General features: G+C 43.1%; 1 protein-coding gene across 1 annotated transcript; it reads left to right on the forward strand.

Annotated features, from left to right (window-relative positions):
• The first annotated feature begins 7,018 nt into the window (after positions 1 to 7,018).
• On the forward strand, positions 7,019 to 18,445 carry rsad2 (radical S-adenosyl methionine domain containing 2). The gene is made up of 6 exons (XM_038800298.1): positions 7,019 to 7,493; positions 8,836 to 8,997; positions 11,279 to 11,508; positions 13,057 to 13,206; positions 14,812 to 14,844; positions 16,363 to 18,445. Exons 1-6 carry the CDS (start codon positions 7,190 to 7,192, stop codon positions 16,525 to 16,527), a joined length of 1,044 nt encoding a protein of 347 aa, XP_038656226.1. The 5' UTR covers positions 7,019 to 7,189; the 3' UTR covers positions 16,528 to 18,445.
• Positions 18,446 to 19,746: the final 1,301 nt, after the last annotated feature.

Here is a 19,746-nt window from a genome sequence, read left to right on the forward strand (position 1 = left end):
TTAACCCCATGCCTGTTGACTGGAATGCAGTAAACCACCAACTTCATACTCCTCCTACTCTTAGTGCTGTTGTCACATGGTCTTCCAAACATTCCGATCATAGCAACTGGGAGTTCTGGTTGAGCCTGTAGTCTTTAATGTTGTCTAGTTGCTTCCTCCACTGCCTCTTGCTCTTCTTACATTACCTTACAACCCTTTTGCACCAATAATGTGTCCAAAGAACTCCTTCTTTTGATATTATGTAAGTGCACTCTTGTTCTTCCAGCCTTTTTCTGTACTTATTTTTACACTTATACCCCAGCTTACACTTCGGATCCTACTTGGTGCAACCTGCTCCTGAGAATAATTGCAGCAGCTGGCCAACACTAACCGCACTGGTTGGGTGCGTTGGAGAGGGGGACAATATAATGAGTAAAGCTAGTCGGCAGTGCCCAAAGTTTCAAAGATAGCCTGGATGGCTTAAAGGGGAAATGCATTGTGGCTGGCAGCAGGATGTGCGAGAAGAACTTTGGGAATTGAAACTGACCTGGAAAAAAACAAGAATGTCACAACATGGGAGAAAGCAAACTCCAAGGTTTTTGGACTGCTCTAAGGACCTTGGTGCAATAGAGAGAAATATGCTCTATAACCACAGGAACCCCCTGCCCAGATGCACGCTCAGAAGACAGTGGGAGCATATACGTCAATATCAGGAATCAAGCCCTAATGACCTATGTGCAGTGCAGGAGCTCAATGGCCCCACACAATCGGCCATCAGTGAATGTATATTCAAATGCCATATCCTGTCAGCTGTGCCACTAGCCTCACATCACAACCTCTCACCAATATTTCACAGCTTTCACACACTGGTAGCTATTCAACCATGATGGCCACATCCTCCAGACAGATTGCAAGACACACACATACACACTTCACTGCCAAAGTGTTGCAGAATCGGAGATAACTTGAGTTAATCAGAGAGGAATGAACATGTCTGCAGATTACCTTACCTTTGTGCCCTTCTCCTTTCAGATGCACAACAGTGGAAAAACTGCAAATATACAGTGCTGATGAAGACAAGCCAACATCACTTAACTTCACACTCAGTCACTGGCTTTGATATGAACACTGCATGTAATTTAGAAGAACCATATGTGGCAGACAGGTTTGATGGCTTATAGCCTGGGCAGGAGACAAGGATAGTGCACGTGCCAGCTGCCCAGAGAGTGAGGGCACACGTGGATTCTTTTAAAATTTTATTTTGCAGGATGTGGGCTTTGCTAGCTAGGCCAGCATTTGGTGTTCATCCTAATTGCCTTTGCGGAGGTGATGGTGAGCTGCCTTCGCTTTTTTGTAACTATTTTTATTCAAATTTTTTAATTCAATATATAATACAAAACAGCAAAACAAAGTAAAACACCAATACAAACATAAAAATCCCCAAAACACAACTCACAAAATCTAGCCCCTCCCCTTCCTTCCTCCCTCCCCCATTAGCAGTTAACAATGACAAACTCTTTAAAATAAACATCTGACATCTCCAGTAAAACCCTTCAATTGCTCCCCTCAGGGGGTGTACTTGACCTCCAGTTATAGGAACTCTATCAGATCTCCCACCTCACTGAAGCACTGGCCGGATACGCAGACCACCACCCCAGTAGTACTTGCCTCTGGGCAATCAGCGAGGTGAAGGCCAAGTCTTCGGCCCCCTCACCCGTCTGCAGTAGGGGCAAATTTGACGCCCAAAATATGACCACTAAGGTTCATTTTTCAGAATTGCCGACATGGTGCGAAAGAAGGAGACCCAGATACCCACAAGCTTGTGGCAAGATAATCAGAACATGTGCACATGGTTGGCTGGACCCCTCGAGCAGTGCTCGCGCTTGTCTTCCACCCCTGCAAAGATGTGACTCATTCTGGACTTAGTCAGGAACGCCCTAAAACTACTTTGAGTTGGATTAAACTAAGCCTCGCATAAGAAAACAGAGTTCATCCTACGCATGGCCTCACTCACACCTTGTCCTCTAATATGGGTCCTTCTCCTCCCAACTGGCCTTAGCCCCCTCCACTGACATTGAACCCTCCGTCATAATCTGTCCATAAATAATGGAGTTGCTCCCTTCCTTCAACCCTGTGAGCGAAAGAACCCTCTCCATTAGAGGGGTTGGCGGAGCCATGGAGAATGTTGGTAAAATCCGTTTTGCAAAGTTGTGAACTTGTAAATATCTGAATAAGCCAAGTTGCAAATGCCCAAACTTTTCCGACAGTTCCTCTAAACTGGCAAATCGTCCCTCCAGGAACAGATCATGTAATCTCTCCAGCCACTTCCCCTTCAACACCCAAAAGTGCCATCCAATCTCTCAGGCTCAAAAAGATGATTTTCACAAATCGGGACCAGCTTCGGTACTGACTCCAGTTTAAAATGCTGACAGAATGGCCTCCATATCTTCAAAGTGGAGACAAACACTGGATTTGCCAAATGCTTTTCCAGTGCGAACAGGAGAAAGTCTGTCTCTATTGCCCTCAGATCAGACCCTCTACACAACTTCGATTCCATCTGCACCCACGTGGCTCCCGGATCACAACACCAACCCAACGCCTTCTCTACATTAGCTGCCCAGTAGTAAAATATCAGGTTCAGCAATGCCAAGTCCCCTGACTGTCTGTCCCTTTGAAGGACTGCCCTGCGAATCCTTGTGGTCTTCCCCCCCCCCCCCCCCCCCCCCCCCCCCACCCATATAAAGATGTAATCAACTTTTCGACTCCCCCAAAAATAGAATTTAGGGAGAAAGACTGGCAAATACTGCAACAAAAATAAAAATCTTGGCAAAATGTTCGTCTTGACCTACTGAACAAGATGTCTCCTTGAACCCCTGCAGTCCATTTGGTGTAGGTACACCCAGTGCGCTATTAGGGAGGAAGTTCCAGGATTGTGACCCAGTGACAGTGAAGGAATGGTAATATATTTCCAAGTCTGCATGGTGAATGACTTGGAGGGGAACGTCCGGGTGGTGCTGCTCTCATGTATCTGCTACTCTCTTGTCCTTCTAGATGGCAGTGGTTGTGGGTTTGGAAGGTGCTGTGCATTGGTGGTTGAGGGAGTGAATGTTTGTGCAAGAGGAGCCAATCAAGTGGGCTGCTTTGTCCAGAATGCTGTTAAGCTTCTTAGGAGTTGTTGGTGCTGCAGTCACCAGGCAACTGTGGAGTATTCCATCACATTCTTGACTTGTGTCTTGTAGATGATGGACAGGCTTTGGCGGGTCAGGACGTGAGTTACTTGCCACAGGATTCCTAGACTCTGACCTGATCTTGTAGCCACAGTATTAGTGTTAAATTTCTGCTCAATGGAAATCCCCAGGATCTTGATGGTGGAGGATTCAGTGATGGCAATGCCATTGAATGTAAGGTGCGATGGCTTAATTTTCTCTCATTGGAAATGGCCATTGCCTGGCACTTGCGTGTCGTGAATATTATTCTGCAGCAAATAATGCAGATGAGCACTTTCAAGAGTAATTTTAAAAAAAATTTCAATTAAAGGTCAATTTAGCATGGCCAATCCACCCACACTGCACATCTTTAGGTTGTGGGGGTGAGACCCACATCGACACGGGGAGAATTTGCAAACTCCACACTGACAGTGAGCTGGGGCTGGGATTGAACCCAGGTCCTCGGTGACGTGAGGTAGCAGTGCTAACCACTGCACAACCGTGTCACCCCACTTTGATGAGTAATGTATAGAAGAACGCTGATATGTATGGATAAAGAAATGTTTGGCGGAGTCAAGCGGAAAGCCTGCAATCAACTTTGAGGTGAATGGAGGAGTCTAGCACTAACACAGCATCGGACATTTGCAGAGTCTGGCTCCCAGTCTTTCCAATATGGAAGCAGTGGCTAACTCCGTGAACTCACTGTTGGACCCAACCATGATGTAATGTCTCATGGTTGATGTCTCAGCAACCAGACTGATGCTACACTACAGTTCTTGCAGTGCAGTCATTTCTTTGAAAATCTGCTCCTGTCTCTCCTTCCTACTATTTAGTCGTTGAAATATCCACCCAGTAGCGTAAAAGCTCCTTTAATATTTTGTACCTCTAACCAAATCTATTCTATGTTTGATCATTTTCTAATACTGCAATATTTTCCTTAATCAAAACTGTTTACCCCCTTCTTTTTTTTAATTTTCCTGAATATCTTGCACCTAGGAATATTTTTTTGACACTGTATCATTTCCCATGTGGTATTTGTACATGCAGCTCACCAACCTTATTAACCGCAATCTGTGCACCTTCAAACATGCACTCCAAACCTACCTTGACCTCTTTTTATTTTCTATAATCCCACTTAATTCTGGATGAGGTGTGGTGCTTGCACAGAAAAAGAGCAGTTAGGAGGCAAACCAAAAGGAGCAACATAAAAATATATAGTGGGACAGAAGTAGATTTACAGGAAGTGTGATATGAAGGGAGCGGTGGTATAGTGGTATTGTCACTGGACTAATGATTCAGTAGCTAGGGGTAATGCTCTGGGGATCAGAGTTCGAATTCCACCAGGGCAGATGGTGAAATTTGAATCGAACAAAATCTGGAATTAAAAGTCCAAAGATGCCCACGAGATAATTGTCGTAAAAATCCACCTGGTTCACTAATGTCCTTTAGGGAAGGAAATCTGCCATCCTTACTTGGTTTGGCCTACTTGCGACTCCAGGCCCAAAGCAATGTAGGGGGGGGGCAGTGGTATTGAAGGTGGACCAGTAATCCAGAGACCCAGGGTGATGATCTGGGGACCCGGGTTCGAATCCCACCACAGCAGGTGATGGAATCTAAATTCAATAAAACATTTCTGGAAGTCGAATGATGACCATGAAACCATTGTCGATTGGTCTGGCCTACATAAAAGGGCGATAAGGTAGCACAGTGGTTAGCACTGTTGCTTCACAGCTCCAGGGTCCCAGGTTCCATTCCCGCTTGGGTCACTGTCTGTGCGGAATCTGCACGTTTCCCCCGTGTCTGCGTGGGTTTCCTCCGGGTGCTCCGATTTCCTCCCACAGTCCAAAGATACGCAGGTTAGGTGGATTGGCCATGCTAAATTGCCCTTAGTGTCCAGGAAAGCTTAGGCGGGGTTACGGGGATGGGGTGGAGGTGTAGGCTTAAGTAGGGTGTTCTTTCCAAGGGCTGGTGCACTCAGTGGGCCGAATTACCTCCTTCTGCACTATAAATTCTATGATTCTATGACTCTTAAATACCCTCTAAAATAATCTAGCAAACCACTCAGTTCAAGGGCAGTTAAGGATGGGTGACAAACGCTGCCCCAGCCAGTGACACCCACATCTTATGAATTCATGAATATTTTTTTTTAAACCCTGAGTTTCTGGACTCACTAGATCACTAAGATCTTTCTTAGTGTGCTCTATTTATAGGTCAGACAACCATACATAAAGGAATCATGGAAGAGATATACTGTTATGAAGGGGCAGCACGGTAGCATTGTGGACAGCACAATGGCTTCACAGCTCCAGGGTCCCAGGTTCGATTCCGGCTTGGGTCACTGTCTGTGCGGAGTCTGCACATCCTCTCCGTGTGTGCGTGGGTTTCCTCCGGGTGCTCCAGTTTCCTCCCACAGTCCAAAGATGTGCAGGTTAGGTGGATTGGCCATGATAAATTGCCCTTAGTGTCCAAAATTGCCCTTAGTGTTGGGTGGGGTTACTGGGTTATGGGGATAGGGTGGAGCTGTTGACCTTGGGTAGGGTGCTCTTTCCAAGAGCCGGTGCTGACTCGATGGGCCGAATGGCCTCCTTCTGCACTGTAAATTCTATGAATTCTATAAGAGAATTATGAAGCGAATGGATTATGAAGCATGATTCTACAAAAAAGTAATCCCTAAACTGCAGGGAACAAGCACAGAACAAATTTCCATCATGAATGCTATGGCGAACACCATTAAGATTACAAATGGCCTTTCAGTTGTGCACAACTTTCATTGGCAGATTTGACAGGCAAGGTGATATTTGAAAAAAAGAACAGGGTCCAAGGAGGTGGCCTCTATTCAAGAAGTTAGTACAAGTTCCTTCAGTTAAATAAGTGAGGAATGGGTACTCGCTTCAGCCACTGTGAGATGTGGCTTCAGCTATTGCAGGTATACTGAATGATACAGCATGCACACAAGCAAAGCTCCAAGGCATGGTAGCTGAGAGCTTCCCAATAAGGTTGTTCGCCCCACTTTGAGCAATTTGCCACAGTTTTAGGTTGGAGAATAGGAGCACACCACACAGGATGAACAAAGAATTAGAATAGTACAGCACAGAACAGGCCCTTCGGCCCTCGATGTTGTGCCAAGCAATGATCACCCTACTCAAGCCCACGTAGCCACCCTATGCCAGTAACCCAACAACCCCCATTAACCTTATTTTTTAGGACACTAAGGGCAATTTAGCCTGGCCAATCCACCTAACCCGCACATCTTTGGACTGTGGGAGGAAACCGGAGCACCCGGAGGAAACCCACGCACACACGGGGAGGACGTGCAGACTCCGCACAGACAGTGACCCAGCCGGGAATCGAACCTGGGACCCTGGAGCTGTGAAGCATTGATGCTAACCACCATGCTACCGTGCTGCCCCGAAGGAAAGCTTGGACACAATAATTAGAGCGCTTGGCCATGGGGAGACTGCCCAGTCAAACCAGGTTGCCCCCCGAACTGCCACGACGAGAGGGGGGTGTTTTCATTTTTGGGAACCCTTTTTTCGCCCACGGACCCCAAGTGACAATGTCACCCCCACGGCGACATTGCTGCTCGTCCACGGCGACCCCACTGCCGCTTGCTGAAGTGAGGCTGTCCACTGAATCGGGTCCCCTGCAGTGGAGGAACCTCCGCCACATCCTCGAGATTCCTGCAGTGTCTTCCAGCCCCCAGCACCCCCCCCCCCCCCCGCCATGTCAGCGAAACTGCAATGAAAATAGGGACGCATTATCTCGCTGCATGTTTAGGGTGTTAGTCCGGGAAGCTGATGAAATCTATTGCTAGTTTCATTTTCGATTTCTGTTCTGACGAAATGAAACTTTTTACCTCGATCATGGTAAACATTGCAAGGCACCCCTCCTGACGTCAGAGAGTGTATATATACTAACCACACCAAAACATCAGCAATAAGAGAGAACAGCAACAGTGAGAGATACAAAGAAATCAGTACTACCCCGGGGAGGCAAACAAAAAAATGTACGTGGTTATTTGCATCAGACTTCTGCTGCAGGTTTGCATCGACTGGGTGGGCGAACTCTCCCGGTGGCTGATGAAGTTCAGAGCCTTGGGTAAATATGGGATATGGGAGAGAGGGCGGCAAAGAGTGAAGCGGGGCGAGGTGAAGAGCAGCGCGCGGGCGACAACCCCCACCAGTGTCAATTACCATTTCACCCGCCAGTGCAACTACAAGTGCGGCTTCTGTTTCCACACCGCCAAGACATCTTTCGTGATGCCCCTGGAAGAAGCCAAAAAGGGGTTGAAACTGCTCAAGGAAGCTGGTAAGTGTCGGAATCCGCCACCAGTATTACAATGCGGGTTAGTTTATCTTCATTCAGAATAACATTGTATACACTACTGCACGTGCAAAATTAATGGGGAGAGGACAATTAATGCTGATGTCCTCATGTAAGGAATAATTGCCCGTGAAACTTAGCTTTGCAGTGCGATGTTATGACTGCTAATGGGGTCCAGTATATATTGTCTAAACATTAGCGGATATCGACGACAGTTGTTTAAAATTGATGTTATTTTTGTGGGACTTTAAAAAAAAAAGTCATGCACTGACATGCAAGCGTGCAGCAGGCACAGCAAAGGGCAGAAGTACAAAATGCCAATGCCCAATTCTGCTCTGTGATGGGCAGAGGGAAGGAGATTGGAGTGTGGACCAGAGTAAACAGTGGGCTGCAGACAGCATGTGATGGCATTGTCAAGCAATGATTGTAGCTGCTATGAGTAATAGAAATAGAGTGCCGTGGGAGAAAGACAAAATGTTTCCTGCTTTAAACGACCAGCGAGTGTCAGTCAGCTTCAGTTCAGGAAATTAGCTACAGTACTTGCACTCTGGTCGCGGGGAGAATTCCTCTCCACCCGCCACCGCCCTGATGGCGAGGTTTGTTTTCAGGTATGCAACATTGTAGAGTCTAACACGGTGGTGGCTGTCTCCCTACATGGGTGAACTGAACAGTGAGATTTTCATTATTTGTTTTTTTACTGAACTGGGAGGCTCAGGAAAATAACCCTGTAATCTTAGAGTATGCCAGTGCTTGATGGTTGGGTACAGCAGTTAATAATGTTAATAGACCGGGTTCAACGGCCTTTCCAGGGGCAAACTGATTGAAATAACTTTGCTACCTGATGGAACCATCAATTCTACGGACACGTGCGTGTAGGATTAGAATAGTGGTTTTAATATACTTACAACAGAGCCAGCCTGTTCGCCGTTGAACTTTCAATGAACTGGCCGGCTGGCTCTGTGGCACGGATCTTTATACAGCAGCTCCAGGGGGAGGAGTTCTGGGCGGGGCCAAGGGGGGAGCCCAGTACAAACTCTCGAGTACTCCCAGAGCTACTCCCCTGGTGGTCAGGTAGTGCAACTGCACTTACAATATCGGTACATATATACAATGGGAACAGAGTGACATTGGCAACTTATAATACCGTGTGAATCTCATTTACCACACTACCCATGTAGTTCATCTAAGTCATTGTCATTCTGTGGTCCGGGTTCTCTTTTTCGAACTGTCCTGTGAGCAAAGGTTGGCAGGTTTATACAGATGGTGTTACCTCTGCCGTTGACAGATCAAAGATTTGATTCAAAATATTGTTTTTTATCTTGCCCAGGTATGGAAAAAATCAACTTTTCGGGAGGAGAACCTTTCCTGCACAATCGCGGGGAGTTTCTCGGCAAGCTGGTGCAGTATTGTAAACAGGAACTGAAACTGCCCAGTGTCAGCGTTGTGAGTAATGGAAGTCGTATCACCGAGAAGTGGTTCAAAAATTATGGTAATTTGTTTTTTTTTGCTCATCATAGGATAGAATTAAAAAAAAGAATAGAATCATAGCATCCTGACTGTGCAGGAGGCCATTTGGCCCATCGAGTCTGCACCAACCCTTTGAAAGAGCAACCTTTCCAGGTTTCCCCACCCTATCCCTGTAACCCCACCCAACCTTTGGACACTAATGGGCAATTTAACATGGCCAATCCACCTAACCTGCACATCTCTGTCCTGTTCAGGTCTGGGAATGGGGTCGTAACTGTGTATATATTCTATTCAGATTGCCGTTTACATTCTAATTAAATATTATTGAAGTGAGTTAAAATTAAACAAATGTAAGGACCCTCTTGTTAATTTCTGTTTATTCCTTGTTTAGTCTCTTTATTTTCTTTTGTTTTGGATTTTGTAATTTTTGTACTAGGACAATTACTGGGACTTACACCTTTAAGATAGACTTCACCTCTAATTTTAAGAAAAGGAGGGGCGGCACGGCAGTGCAGTGGTTAGCACTGCTGCCTCATGGCACCGAGGACCCGGGTTCGATCCCAGCCCTGGGTCACTGTCTGTGTGGAGTTTGCACATTCCCCCATGTCGGTGTGGGTCTCACTCCCACAACTCAAATAAGTGCAGGGAAGGTGGATTGGCCATACAAAAATTTACCTTAATTGGAAATGATTACAAAAAAAGAATCCAACAGGATGTGCTGGCATCGGTGATGACTCACCTTGATGGACTTGGCTGTCGGCCAATGAGCTGTTTACTTTGCTGGATTCTCAGCTATGCAGATTGGTGCTAACCGTTCTGGAATGTTCTGTCAGTGCCAGGCAGGCTTCATCTGGTTTTTAGTTTTGGTTTGATCAATAAACTGGAGGGCGACAACCCTCATCTCTCTGTCTCTTACCTAATGGACTCTGTTTTAAATTTCAAAGTAAGGACCTTTCTCTCTTTACAGTCAGATTGAATTGTAAGAAAGCTCTGTCAAGCAGCAGCTGCAGGCAGGACCAGTTTTTTAAAGAACCCTCTTTAAAATCTTTTGTTGGTAACTCTTTTTTTCCTCAGTAAAGCTAGAGGGTATTCTGTTAGAGTTGGAAACAAATAAGAATTACACAGGCCTGAGTCAGGTCTTCTGAGTGAAGGCCCAGCTTAATAAAATTGAAAGTGACTTCCTAGGGGGAATCCCACAGTCTGAGGATTCAGACTGAATGTTCCAGCCGGAAGATTCTCATCAGCCATCCGACCGGTGGTTCTCAATCACTCCAAACCTTGGAAGAACAGTCAGCAGAAAAAAACAACTTCTACATCCGAAGCAAGAACACTCATCTATCATTTCAAATTAATCCTCTTTTATTTTTCCCCTCCACTCCCTCTGCGTGTGTATGTCTAGTATGTTGAGGTAGAGGGTGGGACAGTAAAAAAAAGGGGGGGGGGGGAGTAGTAAATTATCTGGCCATTATTCTAGTATAATTATTGCATGCCTTATCTCTATTGTTGTTAGAAATAAACGGTTGTTGTTTTCAATTACAAACCTGGTGCCTGTAAGTCATTGGAGCAGTTGTCAAGGGCCAAAGATCTCGGAAACTTTACACAAATTATAGACTAATTCATTTGTGTTGGGACTCCAGGGCCTGTGAGGCTGGAATTGATCACGCACTAGCCCAGGATGTTGTAACACAAAGTACTTGCCCAATGATGCATTTGATCATTATATGGCTTGATTTGGCATCAAGCCACACAGGACGGTAGAAATAAGACTCAACAAGATGCCAGCTTCAATATTAGATAAGTCTGTTTGGGTGGAATGTTTGATAAGGGCATGCCAACATATCTAAGTATAGAATACCTTTCCTGAATCCTGTTGTTCAACACTTTGAGCTCATATAGATGAGGTAGATATGAGAATGAATTTCTAGTTTTACTATAATAACTACATTTACTCATAACCCCATTAAAAAATGGTAATTAATGTCAGCTCAAGGGCACTGATGTCCGTTGTTTGATCAGATTGTACCGTAGACATTGGACGATCTATCTCAATGAATCCCCACTAAGTGAGTTCAAGTTTTACTGGGGTAGGTGCCTCAAGCACCTTTGAGAGAAGGAACATTTTCGACCAGCTTGGTTCCAGATCAGAATTTGTATAGACCAGAGCTGCTTTTTTGTAAGATGGTGCTAGGTGGTGTTTTTAGACACATTACTGTAACAAAGAGAATCGACAACTTGTCATCTGGTTTTTTAAAAATCTATATGGCTGCAGCTCAGCACTTAACCATAAAACATTGATGTTACAGGTAAGGATTTGGACATTTTGGCTGTTTCATGTGACAGTTTTGAAGAGGACACTAATCGTCTGATAGGCCGTGGGCAGGGGAACAAAAATCACATCGAGAACCTCCTCAAGGTCAGAACATGGTGCAAGGACTACAAAGTGGCCTTTAAAATCAACTCTGTCTGCAACAGATTCAATGTTGAAGAGGATATGAATGAACAAATCAGGATGTTGAATCCAGTAAGATGGAAGGTAATTCAATTAAGTCACATTTCATGATTTCAGTCACAAGCTATTTAATGTAAGAATATGGTGGATTGGGGTCGAATTCTAGTGTAACTGTGACAAGGAGAACTCTTTTGAATAAGAAGAACTGGTCCAAAAATCCTTAGCTGGTGGGCACGGTCTTCTGCCCATCGGAAAATGTGGAATAACTAGCTTGAGTGTATATCACTCAGCTTCCCTGGAAATCCACCTTGAAATCTCATTGCTGCCAATGGAACAGGGCGTTTTTTTGTTCCTGAAAAGAAATGTAGCCGCTAGGAAAACCTATTAAAAGTTAATATTGGTTTTGTTTGCATCTGGCCTATAGCATCTTCACGTCTCAGCTGAAGTGTAGAAAGAATTTTCAAACCAAATTAATACGACTTCAATTTGGGCAACATGGTTAGTTTAACTTTAGAGAATGAAGGGAGCTATTATTTATCTTCAGAGCTTTTTATTTCCATTTGCCTTCATTGTGGGTGTGAGTGTTGATAGCGTTATGACAGCATAATGCTGTGAGTCTCAATGGCTCAATTTGAGTTGTTCTCTACTTGTTTAGCGATGCCCATTTTTGACATTTCCCCTTCTAATAGTGAGAACATATATATATGTTTTCAAAAATAAAGAAGACCACCAAAGGGGCAGGGGAAGTAAAGTTTCATTTGGAATATCCTATTGCCTTTGAATGTAAATGTGTCCATGTATAAATTTTGAATTGAAATGGCAGGGAGTGGGCTTCATCAGAAAGCCCTATTCAGTTGTGCTGACCACAGCGGGTGGGCAGCATGAACGAAAAGCATGTTCCAGCCTCGGTGTGCCCTGAATGTTAATATTGGACTGGGGTGGTGATTTTGTAACTGATAATTCATCACATTCTCATTATGTGTCTGTGATCTACCTTCTTTCAAATCCTGTTGAAAATGATTGAACAAATTTCTCCTTTCTCTGTGGTTGTAACCATAGAATTATAGACTCCCTACAGTGCAGAAGGAGGCCATTTGGCCCATCAAGTTTGCACCAACCCTCCAAAAGAGCACCCTACTTCGGCCCAATTCCCCTTAAATCCACCTAATGGTTGCACACTAAGGGGCAATTTAAATTAGCAAATCGACCAAGTCTTTGGACCCTGGAAATAAATCAGAGTGTCCTGAGGAAACCCACGCAGACACAGGGAGAATGTGCAAACTCCACACAGACAGTCACCCAAGGCTGGAATCGAACGTGAGTCCCTGGCACTGTGAGGCAGCAGTACTAACCATTGTGTCAGCGTGTTCTGAAAGCGTTATGAAATTTGTTTTTTTGCAGTTTAATCCAATGGGTTCAAATGCGTAGCAGAACACTGCTCATAACTTAGTACAACCTGGCAATAATTAGGTAGTTTTGTATAGATAGGTCACTGGAACTGCTGGTCTATGAAATACCGATAAAATACACTGTATAGTCCCGCTGGTAACTAGAGAACACATAATGGAAGTATCACATGAATATGTTTGTGATATTGAGTTCTGTATATTGCATTTATTTTATTCAATGCAGGTATTCCAGTGCTTATTGATTGAAGGGGAGAATGCTGGAGAAGAAGCCCTGAGACATGCAGAAACATTTATTATCAGCAGCGAAGCTTTTCAGAAATTTTTGGAGAGGCATAAAGAGATTAAGTGCCTCGTGCCTGAATCAAATGAGAAGGTAAAATGTCGTAGGAATAGAAACAAAACTTGGGAGTACCACTTGAGTCGTGAAATTAGTTGAGAGAAGCGACTTGAGCTTTGCTTTACATTTATGACCACCAGCCATCAGCTTCCACCTTCTGTGAAAAGTGATTCATTTCCTACATATCTACTGTCATAGATTTAGCTTTGTCTTCACCACTGGCAGTTGGCAGTAGACCTGGTGCTATATATGACAGCTGCAGTCACATCTGGGACCTGAGTATATCATTATAATATAAGTATGAACAGCTGATGGTATACTTTTGTGATTTCAAATGAATAAAACTTATATATAAATAATGAAACACTCCATAGTATTTCACAGAGGCAAAATTAAACAAAATATGACACAGAACCAAATAGCTAGGAAATATTCAGGCAGACGATTAAAAGCATAGTCACATAGGTAGGTTTGAAGGAGTGGCTTAAAGGAGGAAAAGGAAGTAGAGATGCAGAGAGGTTTGGGGAGGAAATTTTAGAGCTTAGGGTAGCTGAAGGTAGAGCCACTAATGGTGGTGTGATTAAAATCAGGCGTGCTCAAGATACCTCAATTAGAGGAGATCATATATTTCCATAGAATCCCTACAGTGCAGAAGGAAATCATTTGGCCCATCGAGTCTGCACCGATCCTCCCAAAGAGCACTCTACCTAAGCCCACTCCTCCGCCCTATCCCTGTAACCCCACCTAACCTGCTCATTTTTGGACACTAAGGGGCAATTTAGCATGGCCAATCCATCTAACGTACACATATTTGACTCTGGGAGGAAACCGGAGCACCCAAAGGAAACCCACGCAGACATGGGGAGAATTCTCAAACTCCACAGAGTCACCCAAGGCAATAGAATGGATAAGTGTTTCAGTAGCAGAGGCGGAAGCAGGCAGTTACAAAGATTGATTGTCCCAATGGCATAAAGCAAAAAATAGACCATTTGGCCCAATCAGTTCATGCAGACATTTATGCTCCCTATGAGCCTACTCCCATCTTTCCTCAACTGACACTGTAAACTTATATTCCATTCTCCCTCATTTGCTTGTCCAAAATGCAACTATAATAATCGCTTCAACCACTTCTTGTCACTCTACGTGATAACAAGTTCCACATTTCACCACTTTTTGGGTAAATAAGTTTCTTCTGAATTCTCTATTGAATGTCATAGATATGTGGTTGAAAACTGATCTCAAGGGAAAATAGTCAATCCCCTCCAAAGATTAATCTCAAATTTGGGACATGTCCCTAGTACATCCATATACCTAGGTTTCAATAGGTGCTGTTCATATAAGCATACTTATGCTAAATCTAAGAATTGTGCAATCCCTTGTCACTCTTTCTGTTGTTGACTCTTGTTGGCCTTTGCAGGTGTCCACACTAATATGTTAATATTATCTGCTAATATAATATATTACAGCTAATATTATCCTTGGACATTTTTCTGCACTACTGCTTCAGTCTTTGTGTTCTTTACATTGAAGTTGTTTTGAATTTTTCACATATTCCTCTGGAATTTATTTTAAACATGTGGCATTTCTGTTGAGCAAATAGGGTGGCTGTGTTCCTAATTCATGTGTGTGCTCTCTCCACAGATGCGAGATTCGTACCTCATCCTTGATGAATATGTGAGTACTCTTATTACATCTGACTGAATACAGTGCTGTCCTGTCAAGTTCCTATTGTTACTGCCTGTGCAATAAAAGTGCATATAAAATTTGCTGCTGCACGATCATTTCCATGTAAAAAAATTGTTACTATAATACAACATAAAGATGCTCACACCAGTTAAACTGCATGAGAACAATAATTTAAAGAGGTTGCTGGAAGTAAATTCAAAATCACCTTCAGAAGGGAATTGGACGTCTACTTCAAATATGAAGGCAGAGAAATTGGCCTAACCAGATAGTTCTTTCCAATAACCAGCACAGGCATTGTGAACCAAATGACCTCCTTCTATGATGTATGATTCTATATAATTATATTTTATGTAGAATTACACTTAGATAGAGCAGAAGGATGATAGTCAATTTCATGCAGAACTGTGGTGCTCACACCCTTGTTTTACTAGAGTACACTACTTGTTTGAGTAGTGTAATATGTTTAATTTATGATGATTCTATATCTGAGAAATGTGGGTGAATGAAATGAGTGGACTCGATAAATCATTGAAGGGAGAATGACAGGTAAACAGCTTCCAAAAGTATATCCATCATTATACACATGATAAATCTAATACAAATACTCACAAATTGTTTTTTTATTGGAAAATTATCAAACCTTTTGAAATGGCAGGGATAATCTGAAGGTTAAAACTTGCATGGAAACTTGTAACGTTCATGTGTCTTCTAAAGTGACATGTTTAAAAATTGAAATAGGTGATAGTAACTGATATTTATTTATAGAAAGGACAAATATATGCAATCGGTGTAATTCCAGGCTACCTTCTTACATTTTAGTTGTCACACTGAAATGAAATAACACTGTCATGTTCCTTTCCATTTGGCATCACAATGAAGCTCAATTGTTTCTTATGTGCACCAGTCTCCGGATATTGAAAATAAAAGAGTCAATATTGCAAGATGATACGATAATTTCTTTGTTCTGAGCTTGACTGTCCAAGTCTCCTACAAACTCCCCAAACGTAGCATTAAGTGTTGAAATTTGTTTGAATTCTCAGAATACAGTGGATTCACTGAGGACCAGGCAAATAATGCAGACACACACACACAAATGAACAAATTGGAGCATCTTAAAATCTGAATTTGCTTTTAAATAGATTCTAGAAAGTAACAAATTCACAGTTCTTACTTGTTGGAGGAGCAAAAATTATAAGCATACAAATGAACTGAAACTTACTTCAACAGTGACATAAAACAGGCAATGTCAGAAATGCTGCCTGTTAGATGAACTGACTGATTATTCTTTGCATTGAAGTCAATGCTTAAAGGGACCCAACGTCACCTATTTTACATTTTCATCAAAGTAAAAGTTCAAACTATCATCGTCTTTGGAATGAAAATTTGATGGAACTCAGAGATGAAGCAACCAACAGATCTTACAGATGATATGTACGTATAGTTCATGTAAGAATTTTATAATTCCCAATTTTTAACTTCCCTCTCTGTTTTCTAAATATTTTTCAGATGCGCTTCTTAGATTGTACTCAAGGCAGAAAAGATCCATCCAAATCTATCTTGGATGTAGGAGTCGAGAATGCTATCAAATTTAGTGGGTTTGATGAGAAGATGTTTTTTAAACGTGGGGGTAAATATATCTGGAGCAAAGCAGATATGCACTTGGAATGGTAACTGACTGTTGTTCTACATTCTTGCTTGTACAGCCGATGAACAATGTTCATGTTATATACTTTGTGTATTTATGAAACGTTGCAGTATTTCAGACGATAATAATTGCTGAAAAGGTCAGTCAATTCTATGTCTTTTCAACTACACCATAGTTACACATAGCAATACGGAAGGAACTTCTTGTACACATAAAACTTGCACTAGTTGTAATGAAATGTGGTACTTACAACAGAGCAACAAAAAATTACTGCAAAAGATGTATTTATTTTTCTCTTCGTTTTGCAATCATTTCAGAAATGCTCAAAAGATTTTTATTGATTGGATTATAATGAATTGCTAACCGAGGGTTTAGAAACAAGATTTTGTGCTTTGTGCATCCTGAGAAAACAATGTTGACAAGCAGGATACCATTCATTTCCACATCTGGAAAGAATAGTCAACTGAAATATGGACTAATACGTTTTGGGAGATTGACTGTATTTTGAATGGTTTATGTTTTTATTACATTTCAACAGAGATGACCTGAAAGAACCATCAAAATGTGGCATTAATGGTTCAGGTATTTTTTTTAAAAACTCCTCAATAACCTATTTTTAAAGTAAAAGATCAAAAAATAGTTTTCACAATGATAAAGTTGTGGTGTGTATTTTCAATGTGGCCATTATTTTTAATACAGAGAATTATTATTTCTACATCACTATAATAATAGTGTAGCTTTTTTCATTTAAAAAAAAATACTGAATGTTTGAATTGGATTAATACAAAATGCAAAGCACTTCATAGTATATATTGGATGGAATTTTCCTCATGTTTCTCACCAAACACAATTAAGGTTTACTCCAAATCTTCGAACATTCCATCAAAAAAAGCAAGGGGTTGTGATTTGCATCGTCATTCTGGTAGGGCAGGGCCCCAGAGCGGGCAAACCCAACTCCACAGAGATCAGGGTACCATTTTGAAAGGGCTGCCTGATCTCAAAGTGAAGTGGGAAAATCACCTACTCCCCCGGACCCTTTGCAGACAATGGGAACACCCCCAATTCTCCAACACAGAGGGCCAATCTCTCCCCCACTTCCCTTACATCACACAGGCACCAGTGTGACCCTTCTCCCCCTCCTCTTTGACACTGGACCATCCCCATTCTGTCTCAGCGTCCTCCCCACCGTGCAGGCAAAATCTTCCCTTGCCCCACCATCGCCTGCAACAGGGCATCTCCCCCCCCCCTCCCATCGCCAGCCTTGGGGCATCCCACAAAATGGAAAATCCCCCCCCCCCGACTCCCCCAATGGTTGGCACTGCACCTGCCTGGCCATGTCCCTCACAAGTCTCCAAGCCCTCGGCATGGTTAACATGACTGGTTTGTGTTTTTCAAAGCCAGCAGTGATTCCATCCGGTAGCCCATCACATCGGCAGCGTGGATCACCTGAACACCCCAGTAGCAACAGCAATAAACCATTGATGAATACTTAAATTAATTTAAATTCACGGTAACCCCCTGAACCTGCTTACGTTCAGTGGGGAGGACCTGGGAACATCGCGTTCAGACTTCTCACCAGCGCAGGTCCCGTTTTTGACCTCTTGCGAGAGTTAGCGGCCATTACGGGATTTATCCCCGTGATGAACAGGCCCAGTAAATCGCAGCCACTGTCTATTCTGTCAATTCACAGTGAATAATCACCTTACTATTAAATTGCGACCATTTGTTTGAACAGAAAAACTCAACTGTCAGAAGTTTATTTTCACTTATTTATCTGAGAAATGTTGCTGTTCCAGCAATGAATTACGTTTTCGCTAAAGGCACTGTTGGACTATCTTGATAAATGCAGCACGGTAGCATGGTGGTTAGCATAAATGCTTCATAGCTCCAGGGTCCCAGGTTCGATTCCCGGCTGGGTCACTGTCTGTGCGGAGTCTGCACGTCCTCCCCGTGTGTGCGTGGGTTTCCTCCGGGTGCTCCGGTTTCCTCCCACAGTCCAAAGATGTGCGGGTTAGGTGGATTGGCTATGCTAAATTTCTCTTAGTGTCCTAAAAAAATAAGGTTAATGGGGGGGGGTTCTTGGGTTACTGGTATAGGGTGGATACAATGACTTGAGAAGGGTGATCATTTGCTCGGCACAACATCGAGGGCCGAAGGGCCTGTTCCGTGCTGTACTGTTCTATGTTCTATACCAGCTCACAGACTCATTCCAGTCCATGAGTTGGAAGCAGGTAGCACTTACGGCAAACATATATATTTTTTTTAACAATCTTTATTGTCACAAGTCGGCTTACATTAACATTACAATGAAGTTACTGTGAAAAGCCACTTGTCACCACATTCCGGCACCTGTTCGGGTACACTGAGAGAGAATTCACAATGTCCAATTCATCTAGCAGCATGTCTTTCGGGACTTGTGGGAGGAAATCGTAGCACCCGGAGGAAACCCACACAGACATGGGGAGAACGTGCAGACGCCACACAGGCAGTGACGCAAACCGGGAATCAAACCTGGGACCCCGATGTGAAGCAACAGTGCTGACCACTGTGCTACCATGCTGCCCAAACGGGGGAATTTACACCAAACGGGGGAATAGTGATTTGTTTCCAATCTTGGCAGTATGTAGATACAGCGAGAAGACTAGATATGAATGTGTTACAATCCCAACAAATAATGTTCATAAATTCAAAAAGAAAAAAAAAGGATAATCTTTGGTCTTTGCTTCTTTCACTAATTTGTTTTGTTGCCTCATACGCTGCTTTTTTAAAAATCCCCCTCCGATCATCCTGGTCCTCTTCCCCCCCCCCCCCCCCCCCCCCCCCCCTCCCCTCCAGTCACCCTGGTCCTTCTTGATCCCTTTCTGTTTACCTCTTTTTCACTGCTTACTGTTCAAAATATTTTACTTCTCCTGGCCAGCTCTTTCTCTTATTTGTGAATCAACTTTCATTACATTCATTTCTGTATCTATCTCTGGAGATGCCTACTTGGCCTTATTCTGAAACTTTGTAATCAGTTATTTATTTTGCCACAATTCTAATATCCTCGATCCAAGTAATCTTCTTCACAAGCACATACTAAGCTCTTATCTACAACTGATCCAGCAGAATGCCTCTAACTTCAAAGGGATGTGTGGTATAAATGAAGTATTATTAGAATATTTAGTTAATAATGTTTGGAATTTTTGAATGTATATGAGCTTATCCAAGCTTGAGTGCAGTGGAATTGATTTATATGTTAATAGTTA

Source organism: Scyliorhinus canicula, chromosome 6 (assembly GCF_902713615.1).
Source record: "Scyliorhinus canicula chromosome 6, sScyCan1.1, whole genome shotgun sequence".
Lineage (NCBI taxonomy): Eukaryota > Metazoa > Chordata > Chondrichthyes > Carcharhiniformes > Scyliorhinidae > Scyliorhinus > Scyliorhinus canicula.

What these genes read in the sequence shown, in the direction of transcription:
- rsad2 (XM_038800298.1), top strand. Translation starts at nt 7,190, where the DNA reads ATGTACGTGGTTATTTGCATCAGACTTCTGCTGCAGGTTTGCATCGAC. An exon ending in GAAACTGCTCAAGGAAGCTG is followed by an intron (nt 7,494 to 8,835) that starts GTAAGTGTCGGA and finishes TATCTTGCCCAG; the next exon opens with GTATGGAAAAAATCAACTTT. An exon ending in TGAATCCAGTAAGATGGAAG is followed by an intron (nt 11,509 to 13,056) that starts GTAATTCAATTA and finishes TATTCAATGCAG; the next exon opens with GTATTCCAGTGCTTATTGAT.